Raw genomic sequence first — 12198 nt, 5'->3', positions numbered from 1 at the left:
TAGTTCCGGGCTAGGAATGGAACCTGGGCCTCCTGCATTGGGGCCTCAGCATCTTAGCCACTGGACCACCAGGGAAGTCCCTCTTTACTGTGCTTTTTAAAAAATGTATACTCCAGTATTGCATGTTATTATAGCAATTTGATTGCCGGTCTACTTTCCAAAATACTTCTTGGAGGTATTGCTGATTTATATTTGAATGGCCAACAGATATAATGAATCTGAGAGCTGATGGTTTCAGAGTTTGAATCTGAGCTTTATGCTTAATTTCATGACTAAGTGAGTCTTTTTACTCTTGAGTTTTCATTTCCTCTAACACTGAACTTTAACATCTCCTGCCTATGTCAAAGGATTGAACGAGAATTCGTGATTATAAGGAATCTTTGTTTTAGCGGTAGCTAAAGACCCTGATGCTGGGAAAGATTGAAGGCGGGAGGAGAAGGGGACGACAGAGGATGAGATGGTTGGATGTTGCATCACCGACTCAATGGACGTGAGTTTGGGTAAAATCTGGGAGTTAGTGATGGACAGGGAGGCCTGGCGTGCTGCAGTCCATGGGGTTACAAAGAGTCTGACACAACTGAGCAACTGAACTGAACTGATGGACCCTCCCAGGCATATGTTTGAGTATGTGGGCAGGATGAACTGTTTAAGCCTGGAAGTACACTTCAGGTCAGAGCTGTGCTTAAGGCTCTGGGTTTCTGTGTTTCCATTTGTTTGTTTATCCATTTGATTAATTGCTTTTCAGCTTAATGATAGTAATATAACATCTGGCAGTGGTATCTTGTTACCAGCTTTCTGTTGATACTTTCTGTTACTGATGGAGTTATGTAAATTATGCAGCTAATTATTGTAGGAATGTAAACAAAACCAACCAGAAACTAACCAATCATTGTTTTTATTTAGTCACTAAGTTGGGTCGACTCTCTGCAGCCGCATGGACTGTGGCCCACAAGGCTCCTCTGTCCATGGGATTTCCCAGGCAGAAATACTGGAGTGGGTTGCCATTTCCTCCTCCAGGGGATCTTCCCGACCCAGGGATTGAACTGTGTCTCCTTGTGTCTCCTGCGTTGACAGTAGAGTTCTTCACCACTGCACCACCTGGGAAGCCCTAACTAATCATTAAACGTGATTAAATAGAACAAAATTTATGTTAACCAAGCCTTGAATTCAAAAATATGTTTCTTTTACTGTAATGCAGAAGGTACCATGACCAGTTTTGGTTAACAGAATTAAGGGCAATAGTATTTCTATTCTAGAAGAACCATTTGGTACTTGGAACAACAACAACAACAAAAAACCGCCACAGACACACCTTGTTTTATGGCACTTTGCTTTATCCCGCTTCACAGACACTGTGTTTTTAACAAATGGAAGGTTTGTGGCAGCCCTGCCTGGAGCAAGTCCGCCACTTGCCAATACCATCTGCTCACGTCGTGTCTCTGGGTCACAGTTTGGTAATTCCCAGAACATTTGAAACCCTCCCCAAAATGATTACAAGTGATGGATAGTGGTTTTTTTGGTTTTGTTTTTTAGCAATAAAGTATTTTTAAAATTAAGGTATGTACTTTTTTAGCATAATGCTGTTGAACACGCAATAGACGACAGCATAGTGTAAACATACCTTTCATATGAGGGAGCGTCCCTGGTGACTCAGATGGTAAAGTATCCACCTGCCGTGCAGGAGACCTGGGGTCCATCCGTGGGTCAGGAAGATCCCCTGAAGAAGGGAATGGCAGCCTACTCCAGGTTTCATGCCTGAAGAATCCCGTAGCCATTCCAGTCCTTCTTTTATGCACTGGGAAAGCCCCATGTTCGGGCGACTCGCCTCGCTGTGGCGTGTGCCTCGTTGCTGTGGTCTGGAACTGAGCCTGCGGTGCCTTTGAGGTCTGCCTGTGTTTGTCCCGTGGAAGTGGGATGTTCATTTCTTCAGCTTCTGTCACATGCCATGTGGTGTACTGGGCACCTACTGAGATGCGTCAGACACGGTCCCTGCCTTCCAGGAGCATCTCACAGATGGTGGGAGACGTGTGAACAGTGTGCAGTTGTGTGAAGAAAGAGTAAAAGCACGATAAACGCTGCCCCACAGCTGTGAGCGTGCACACTCGGATGGAGCGAAGAGTCTGGGCCACGCGGGGCAAGTCTCAGATGGGCGCTTGAGCTGCACTTCCTGACTCCAGGCAGGGGGACAGCCCGTGAGGAGGAGGAGTGATCCTCTGGAGAGCAAGCCTGAGCGAGTGCGGACCGGCAGGGAGTGCTCGTGGCGTAAGGGCATCTGGGGAGTGGTTACTGAGGCAGAGTGCGTGTACATGTGTGTGTGTAGAGAGAGTGGTCATCCGTGGGGGGGTTAGTGAGGCAGAGAGTGTGTGTGTGTACAGAGAGTGGTCATCCATGGGGCGGTTAGTGAGGCAGAGAGTGTGTGTGTGTGTGTGTGTGTGTGTGTGTGTATGTATAGGAGTGGTCATCCGTGGGGTGGTTGGTTAGGCTGTGTGTGTGTGTGTGTGTGTGTCTGTGTGTGGGTGTGTGTCTGTGGGTGTGTGTGGAGTGATCATCCGTGGGTTGGTTGGCTGTGTGTGTGTGTGTGTCTGTCACTATGTGTGTGTGTGAGTCTGTGTGTTTCTGTGTGTGTGTGTCTGTGTGTGTGTCTGTGTTAGGCTGTGGGGTGGTTGGTTAGGCCCTGTGTGTGTGTGTGTGTGTGTGTGGAGTGGTCATCTGTGGGTTGGTTGGCTGTGTGTGTGTGTCTGTGTGTGTGTGTCTGTCTCTGTGTTTCTGTATGTGTCTGGGTGTGTGTGTGTCTGTCTGTGTGTCTGTGTGTGTGTGTCTGTGTCTGTGTGTGTGTCTGTGTGTGTGTGTCTGTCTCTGTGTCTGTGTGTGTCTCTGTGTGTGCCTCTGTGCGTGTGTCTGTGTGTGTGTGTGTGTGTGTCTGTGTGTGTGTTTCTGTGTGTCTGTGTGTATGTCGATTTGTGTGTCTGTGCCTGTGTGTCTGTCTGTCTGTGTCTGTGTATGTCTTTGTGTGTGTGTGTGTCTGTGTGTATGTCGATTTGTGTGTCTGTGCCTGTGTGTCTGTCTGTCTGTGTCTGTGTATGTCTTTGTGTGTGTGTGTGTCTGTGTGTCTCTGTGTGTGTCAGCGTGTGTATCTGTGTTTGTGCATCTGTGTGTGTGTTTCTGTGTGTGTCTGTGTCAGTCTGTGTGTATGTCTGTCTCTGTGTGTGTGTGTCTGCCTCTGTGTGTGCCTCTGTGTGTGTGTCTGTGTGTGTCTGTGTGTGTGTGTATGTGTGTGTCTATGTGTGTAGTATGTCTGTGTGTGTATGTGTGTTTGTGTGTCTCTGTGTGTGTGTCTGTGTGTGCGTGTCTGTGTGTATGTCGGTTTGTGTGTCTGTGCCTGTGTGTGTGTATGGGTGTCTGTGTGTGTCTCTCTGTGTGTCTGTGTGTGTGTGTCTGTGTGTGTGTCTGTGTGTGTCTTTGTGTGTGTGTCTTGTGTCTGTGTCTGTGTCTCTGTGTGTGTCTGTGTGTGTCTTTGTTTTTGTGTGTGTCTTGTGTCTGTGTCTCTGTGTGTGTCTGTGTGTGTGTGTGTCTGTGTGTCTGTGTGTGTGTGTCTGTGTATTTGCCTGTCTGTGTCTGTCTGCGTGTGTGTGTGTCTGTGTGTCTGTGTGTGTTTGCCTGTCTGTGTGTGTGTCTGTGTGTGTGTGTGTGTCTGTGTGTCTTGTGTGTGTGTGTGTCTGCCTGTTTGCCTGCCTGCCTGTCTGTGGAGGGACGGGCTCGGAAGGCACCGCACTGGGCCGCCTGACTGGGCCGCCGGACTGGGTCTGGGCTCAGCGGTCGCCCGCGCCCTGGAGGCTGGGGGTGAGGGGCTGAGGGGGAAGCGGGAGGGCGTCCTCGGGACGCGGCAGTGAGCGGGGCACAGGCGGGTTTGGAGGTGTTTCTGGGTGTTTGTTCTTTGTCGGGTCCTGGGAGGAAGTCGAGGCCACACAGCGAGGAGGTCGTCGGCAGGGGAGGGAGAGGACGGTGGGCGACAGTCAGGGCGCCGCGCAGCCGCGCAGCCGGCGCGCATCTCGGGCAGATGAGCTGGGAGGCGGCGGCGGAGCCTCTGCCCGTCGCCCCGACTCTTCGGCTGACGCGGGAGCCGGGCCCTGGAGTGGGAAGTGAGGCGAGGCCGCAGCGGCCTGGTCCGGCTTCCGCGCTGCCCCGGAGCAGGAATGCTGAGGGACCCCAGCGAGCCTCGGTCACGGGGGCAGGGCGGCCGGGGGCCCGAGGGGCGCCTCACGAGGGGATTTGGGGTGCGGCTGGAAGAGCCGCAGGTGGGAGCCGCGTGCTGGTCCCAGCGAGGGGAGTCTGGCTCACCTCCGGCCGGCCCGGCTGCGTGCGGAGCCCCTGTGCGGAGGGGCCGACCCTGCCGTGGAGGCGGCCATGGGAGGGGGGCGGAGAGGCACAGCAGGGCTGTTCTCCAAACGTCATTTGCAGATTTGAATAAATGTCGTTTGAACAAATGACAAATGGGGACCGAGTAGCACATAGAGACAGTACCCAGGCATTTCAGAACTTAGAGGAACATGTGGACCCTTGAGTAGATTTTAACTTGAGTCTTGTCAAAACCTATGTTTCTGATTTTGGGGGTTCACCCCTTTATAATCAATGCTTTTCCTGTTGATTAGGAAGAAACCCAAGGACCAGTATTTTAAATTTTTTGATGGGAGGACTGTGTGGATCACAATAAACCGTGGGAAATTCTGAAAGAGATGAGAATACGAGACCACCTGACTTGCCTCTTGAGAAATCTGTGTGCAGGTCAGGAAGCAACAGTTAGAACTGGACATGGAACAACAGACTGGTTCCAAATAGGAAAAGGAGTACGTCAAGGCTGTATATTGTCACCCTGCTTATTTAACTTACATGGAGAGTACATCATGAGAAACGCTGGACTGGAAGAAACACAAGCTGGAATCAAGATTGCCGGGAGAAATATCAAGAACGTCAGATATGCAGATGACACCACCCTTATGTGAAGAGGAACTAAAAAGCCTCTTGATGAAGGTGAAAGAGGAGAGTGAAAAAGTTGGCTTAAAGCTCAACATTCAGAAAACGAAGATCATGGCATCCGGTTCCATCACCTCATGGCAAATAGATGGGGAAACAGTGGAAACAGTGTCAGACTTTACTTTTTTTGGGCTCCAGAATCACTACAGATGGTGACTGCAGCCATGAAATTAAAAGACACTTACTCCTTGGAAGGAAAGCTTTGTCCAACCTAGATAAGCATCTTGAAAAGCGGAGACATTACTTTGCCAACAAAGGTCCGTCTAGTCAAGGTTGTGGTTTTTCCAGTGGTCATATATGAATGTGAGAGTTGGACTGTGAAGAAAGCTGAGCACCGAAGAATTGATGCTTTTGAACTGTGGTGTTGGAGAAGACTCTAGAGAGTCCGTTGGACTGCAAGGAGATCCAACCAGTCCATTCTGAAGGAGATCAGCCCTGGGATTTCTTTGGAAGGAATGATGCTGAAGCTGAAACTCCAGTACTTTGGCCACCTCATGCGAAGAGTTGACTCATTGGAAAAGACTCTGATGCTGGGAGGGACTGGGGGCGGGAGGAGAGGGGGATGACAGAGGATGAGACGGCTGGATGGCATCACTGACTCGATGGACGTGAGTCTGAGTGAACTCCGGGAGTTGGTGATGGACATGGAGGCCTGGTGTGCTGCGATTCATGGGGTCGCAAAGAGTCAGACATGACTGAGCAACTGAACTGAACTGAACTGAAACATTGTACATTTATGGACATTAAAAATCACTTTTTCGGTATACAGTTTGATTAATTTTTACACATACATAGAATAGGTTCTTATAACCTGCACACATAGCATGTAGAACAGTTCCAGGACCTGTGTGATTTCCTCACCCCGCCCCATCCTGTTGCTAACCCGGTGAGTGAGCCTGTGTGCCTGTACCTTTTCTTTCTTTCTACCTGTGTGCCTGGAGTTTCTGCATGGTCATACAGTATGTGGCCTTTTGAGAACGGCTTCTCTGACTTAGGCTGATGCACTTGCAGTTCGCCCATGTTGTCGGGTGTATCAGCACTTCTTTCCTTGCTTTTCATTGTGTGGATGAACCATAGTTGGTTTATCCGTTTCCAAGGGGAGGGATACTTAGTTGGATTCCAGTGTTTGGAATTGGTTACAGAAGAAAAAAAAAGTGGTTACAGAAGAAAAAAGCTGTTATAAACAGTACATTCAGGTTTCCGTGTGAATATAGATTTCATTTCATTTAGATAAATGCCTAAGACTAGGATTTTTGAGTCCTATGCTAAGTGTGTGCTTAACTGACTAAGAAATGTCTGTTTTCCAGAGTGGTTGCATCATTTTGTATTCCTACCAGCCATGTGTGAATCTTCCTGTTGTTCTGTTCCTGTTTCCTGTTCTGCTGCTGCTGTTCTGGTCCTGTTATTCTGTTGTTGTTCTGGCCCTGTTTTTCTGTTGTTCTGTTGTTGTTCTGTTCCTGTTGTTCTGTTGTTCTGTGCCCTTAGTGGTTTGGTATCGTTTGCATTTCTAAGTTTAGCTGTCCTCATAGGTGGGTAGTGATGTCTCAACGTGGTTCTCATTAGCATCTGTCTACTGATTAGAGATGTAAAGCATCTTCTTCACCTGCTTACGTGTCAGCTGTACCTCTTCTTTTGTAAAGGAACTAATTTTTTTGCTGATTACTTTTATTGGGTTGCTTGTTTACTTGTGGTTTAGTTTTAAAAGTTCTTTATGTATTCTTGATATAGGTCCTTTCTGAGATATATGCAGTGTTTCTTCCCAGTCTGTAACTTATCTTTTCAGCTCCTGGCAGAGTTCTTTGCGGAACAGAAGTTTTTTTTATTTTTATAAAGTCCAATATATCAATTTTTTCTTTTATGGGTAGTGCTTTTAATGTTGTATCTGAGAAATCCTTGACTAACTTCAAGTCATGAAGATTTTTTTCCTATGTTTTCTTGTTTTACATTTTACACTTAGGTCTATGATTTATTTTGAGTTAATTTTCAGTTCAGTCACTCAGTCATGTCCAACTCTTTGTTACCCCATAGACTGCAGCACACCAGGCCTCCCCGTTCATCACCAACTCCTGGAGTTTATTTAAACTCATGTCCATTGAGTTGGTGATGCCATCCAACCATCTCATCCTCTGTCGTCCCATTCTCCCCCCACCCTCAATCTTTCCCAGCATCAAGGTCTTTTCTAATGAGTCAGTTCTTTGTATCAGGTGGCCAAAGTATTGGAGTTTTAGCTTCAGCATCAGTCCTTCCAATGAATATTCAGGACTGATCTTCTTTAGGATGGACTGGTTGAATCTCCTTGCAGTCCAAGGGACTCTTAAGAGCCTTCTTCAACACCACAGTTCAAAAAGCCTCAGTTCTTCGGTGCTCAGCTTTCTTTATAGTCCAACACTCACATCCATACATGAGTACTGGAAAAACCATAGCTTTGACTAGATGGATCTTTGTTGGCAAAATAATGTCTCTGCTTTTTAATAAGCTGTCTAGGTTTGTAGTCAACGGCACCCCACTCCAGTACTCTTGCCTGGAAAATCCCATGGACGGAGGAGCCTGGTAGGCTGCAGTCCATGGAGTCGCTAAGAGTCAGACATGACTGAGCGACTTCACTTTTACTTTTCACTTTCTTGCATTGGAGAAGGAAATGGCAACCCACTCCAGTGTTCTTGCCTTGAGAATCCCAGGGACGGGGGGAGCCTGGTGGGCTGCCATTTATGGGGTCGCACAGAGTTGGACATGACTGAAGTGATTTAGCAGCAGCAGCAGCAGCATTCTAATAAGTATATAGTAATATCTAATCAGGAGAAGGCTATGGCAACCCACTCCAGTACTCTTGCCTGGAAAATCCCATGCATGGAGGAGCCTGGTGCGCTGTAGTCCATGGGGTCACGAAAAGTCGGACACGACTGAGCGACTTCACTTTCACTTTTCACTTTCATGCATTGGAGAAGGAAATGGCAACCCACTCCAGTGTTCTTGCCTGGAGAATCCCAGGGACGGGGGAGCCTGGGGGGCTGCCGTCTGTGGGATCACACAGAGTCAGACACGACTGAAGCGCCGCAGCAGCAGCAGCAGGTTTGTAGTGTTTATAGTGTTTCTTAAAATCAGGTAAAGTGAGTCTTCCAAACTTATTCTTCTTTTTCAGAATTATGTCTGCTATTCTAATTCCTTTAACTTTCCATGTAAATTTTCGAGTCAGCTTGTGTATATCTGTAAGGAATACTGCTGGGAATTTTAGTGGAACTGCATTATATCTGTAGATCAATTTGGGGGTGTTCAATATAATGAATTTTATTTGATCTCTTCCAACAGTTGTATAGTTTTCAGCATACAGACTTTTTACTTTTAAATATTTTACAGGCTGAATTATGGAAATGGGAAGTGAAGAAGAAAAATGGGAGAAGCTGGATGCAGAATTTGATCACTTTGTGGTAGATATGAAGCCTTTCGTTCTAAAATTGCCCCATAGGTCAGGTAAGATTATGTTTGAAAATTAGGTTCTTAGCATTAATTTTTTTCTTTGTATTATTTAGCCAAACCTGTGAACTTCCAATATGGAAAGAAAACTGAATTTGTTTAATAACAATTTTCATCTTATAAAGGATTGTTTACTCTGAGCTGTTCGAGGGAACATGGAAATTCAGCGATGATGATGTCCTATTAAACCATGGCAAGGTCTTAAGATGTTACCCGTCCATGTCAGAAGCTTAAAGTGCATGAATCTTTCAAGTTAGCTGAATGGTTTTTTGCTGAGACGTTTTCCTCCTCCCATGGAAATGGTTCCTTTCAGAAGCTTACTGTCCACCCGTCTCTGACCCTTTTGTTTATTAAAGCAGAAAGTAGTGTTAATCTTCCCTGCTTATTGGTTGACTGAATAAAATCACGTGTCAATGAGTTCTTGTTGCTGTCTTGTTTGCAGTTCCTAACCTGTTACCTTTGAGAGGTTTTGTCTCAAGTCAGAGATTTTCAGATAATGTAAGGTTTATCAGAGAGCAGTCAAGGAGACTGTGAGGAGCTTGAAAGCTTCTCTAAGTGACGGCAGCCGTAAGGCTGGCTGTAAAAGTAAATGTGTTTTTGGAGCTTTTGAGTGGAGGGTTAGGAGTGGGGACAAGAAACTGGCGTTTACCCGAGTTTTGTCCAGGTTCCCTCTAGCTCTGAGATACCTAGTGAACTTTACATTCAAACAGAGGAGCCAAGTCCGTGTAGACCTTCACCCCAGGGAAGGGGCTGCAGTGTTTGAGTCCCACATCCTGTGTCATCCTCCATGCAGGCCGGCCTGCAGCCCGCCGAGCCCAGGGGTTTGGCTCGGTCTTCCCTTCTCGGTCTTCCTCTGCCTCTTCTCTTGCTTTTATGGATGGTAACCTCTTTTTTCTTTCTCTGCTGTTCTTAAAATGAGTATTTCCTATCCCCTGGCTCATTCACAGTTAGTTGAATTAGTATTTAATGGTATTTCTACCTGGTGTTCTCTTCTGATATTCACTGTATTATTTCCTTCTTGAGTTAGACCTGCTGATTAGGATAAATGTATATTAAAATCTCTCATTATAAATGTACTTCAAGTCAAACTGTGTTCATATTCCATCTTTTAAAAAGGGATTTGGGGCATCTAGAATGGGATTAATTGTGGTCTTTGGTTTGTGACTCATTGTGGATATTGGTACATCCCTGGTGCTTTTTATGCCATTAATTCGTAATGAAAGCTCAGAAACTCACATCCCTGTCAAGACCTGACCATTCATCCAACTTCAATCTCATTGTAGCTAAATTCTACTTCGTTTCCCCCCATTATTTTAAGTAATGAATTTCTTCATTAGCCAAATGGTTGTACTAAGCTCTGTTCATTTGAATATTGTATGTTAATAGATTTCAGTTTGCTCCAGGACATATAGAAATGCACAGTTTGAAAAGCCGTTTAAGTTGATCAGTTTTACTTGCTGTTTTCTTTTTGCACAAAGTGCACCTGAAATTGGGGCTTCCCTGGTAGCTTGGCTGGTAAAGAATCAACCTGCAGCGCAGGAGACCCCGTTTCAGTTCCAGGGTCAGGAAGATCCGCTGGAGAAGGGAAAGGCTACCCACTCCAGTATTCGGGGTTGCAGAGTCGTACATGACTGAGCCACTTTCACTTTCACACCCAGTGTTTCGAGAAGTGTTTTGTGATTATATAATTTTCAAAACTAAAAATACAAAGTTCTTTAGAGACTACTCTTATACCTGGAGTGATAAATCCAGCATGAGCAAAGTGGTAAATCAATCCCAGGGATTTTTGTAGGTAAAACAATAAGCGAATATGACCTTTAGAGACTAAGAGATTAAAGCAGATTTATGATTTGTGTTAGATATATAATCCTTAAATTGAGTTAGACAGCAAGATTAATGTTGAAATAGACTTGGTGAGCCCTGAAAACAATTCTGTGTCATGGTGAGATGAGGCAGTCAATAGGCCATTTTATGTGGATTAAACTGTGGTACATTTTTAAGGTAGTTTTTAAAAGGATAATTATTTTTCAAAATTATATGTAAATACAGTAACCCTCAAATATTTTTAGAGAGGTTAAAAGAAAACCCTGAATAAATCATCCACAAATCCCTGAAAATCATCAGCTTTAATAAATGAAACATTTGTGATTCAATTAGAGATTGAGTTTAAAATGCTTAAGTTTGCATTTTCTCTCTCGTGGTTTTAAAATTATAGAAAGATTTTTCATCACAACTAAAATTATTTTAGAGATGATTTTACGGCAACATTTTTGTCTCAGAGATTTATCTGATGGTAATCCTGGGACTCTAATCGACTGATAAAGGTCAACTAGACCAGGGGAGGCGGACTGCAGCCCCTTTCCACATCCCGCCTGCAGCCTTTTCTGTGAAGACTGATTAGAAAACAGCCGTGACCCCCGGTGGATGTGTGGTGCAGGGGATTTCTTGCAAACTTGAGACGTTGTGTGGAAGATCACCTGGGCCTGCAAAACTGAAATGTTCGCTGTCTGGTGCTTTACAGAAAAGATCTGCTAGCCCCTGCAATGGACGAGAGCAGATGTTTTATGGGTCTGTAAGGGAATGTGTTTTCTGAGAAATGCAGCCTAACAGCCCCTGTGTGTGTCTAGAACGGCAGCGGTGTGCACTCTGGATCAGAAAGCTGTGTGAGCCTTCAGGCACCGGCACCGGCATCCCGGGCAGGAAGAACCGCAACTTGTACGCCAAGCTCCTGCTGCACATGCTCCGGCGCGGGGTGCTCGAGGGCCCGTTCACGCAGCGCCCGGAGCCAGGGACCCTCAGAGCCCTGCCTTCCTACATGGTAGGTGTGTGCGCGCCAAGCGCCTTACTGCCCATGCCCAGGCGGGGGCGCCCGAGGGCCCTGCCTCCCTACATGGTAGGTGTGTGTGCCAAGCGCCTTACTGTCCATGCCCAGGCGGGGGCGCCCGAGGGCCCGGTCACACAGGACCCTAGGGTCATTTGTTAAGTCACAAGTCCTAGATAGGTGTTAACTAAAACAATTTTTTTGCTCCCTGATTCAGTTTTTTCCACCTTGAATGGAAATTAGAGATTGGGCTCTAAGGGGACTACACTTAATTGATTTAGTCACCACAGTATTCTGCACTATTTCTTTAAAAATTTTAATTTTCAAGCCTTCATTTCCCACTAATTTTCACTGGATTACACTAATAATGTATAGATGTCGGTAAATTCTAGCTTCTGAAGCTTTCTGGATGTTAACATGAATTTGACCAAACTTCAGAATAGTGAATGTGAGGGAAGCCTGGTGTGCTGCAGTACATGGGGTCTCAAAGTCAGACACAGCTTAGCCACTGAACAGCGAATATGTTTTACTTAATGTATATGAGAGGTTGGATTGAATGACGTCTAATGTTTTTTATAATCTAATAAAGTGGCAATAATAAGTTAGAGTTTAGCAGTGACTTTCTGTACTTGATTTCATTATCGAAAGTCAGCTTTGTCCTTGTGCTTGGCTGAGTCTTCACTGTCTTGGGCCTCGTAACTGTGAAGTAGGTCTTGGTTTATGTGGTGTTTGGATACTTGAGAAATCTGTAGGTGTTGGTGGTCGCTGATAGATACATATTTATTAAAAAATAGAAAACCCTGCAAAACTTCTGTGTGGTATATTCTAAGACTTGACTCTATTTTATCAGTTAAACCAAAGTTCCGTCAAGAGGC

General features: G+C 45.7%; 1 protein-coding gene across 11 annotated transcripts in view; it reads left to right on the top strand.

Moving 5' to 3' along the window:
* The window catches only part of CEP112 (centrosomal protein 112), a 339838-nt gene that overhangs the window by 1549 nt on the left and 326091 nt on the right, over positions 1-12198 (top strand). For 9 of the 11 annotated variants that reach the window (XR_003506951.1, XM_027519223.1, XM_027519224.1 and 6 more), the window contains exons 2-3: positions 8386-8499; positions 11130-11320. Coding sequence is in view for 10 of the 11 variants with exons in the window: in XM_027519223.1 (XP_027375024.1) it covers positions 8394-8499; positions 11130-11320 (297 nt within the window). In the remaining variant the exon portion in view is untranslated. Of the gene's footprint in view, positions 1-57; positions 491-5719; positions 5918-8385; positions 8500-11129; positions 11321-12198 lie in introns of those variants that run through there. The other 2 variants (XM_027519220.1, XM_027519219.1) reach the window with 2 other exon arrangements.

The sequence above is a fragment of the Bos indicus x Bos taurus genome, chromosome 19 (genome assembly GCF_003369695.1).
Source record: "Bos indicus x Bos taurus breed Angus x Brahman F1 hybrid chromosome 19, Bos_hybrid_MaternalHap_v2.0, whole genome shotgun sequence".
In the NCBI taxonomy this organism is placed as follows: domain Eukaryota; kingdom Metazoa; phylum Chordata; class Mammalia; order Artiodactyla; family Bovidae; genus Bos; species Bos indicus x Bos taurus.
This window is presented reverse-complemented; position numbering and strand designations above follow the sequence as displayed.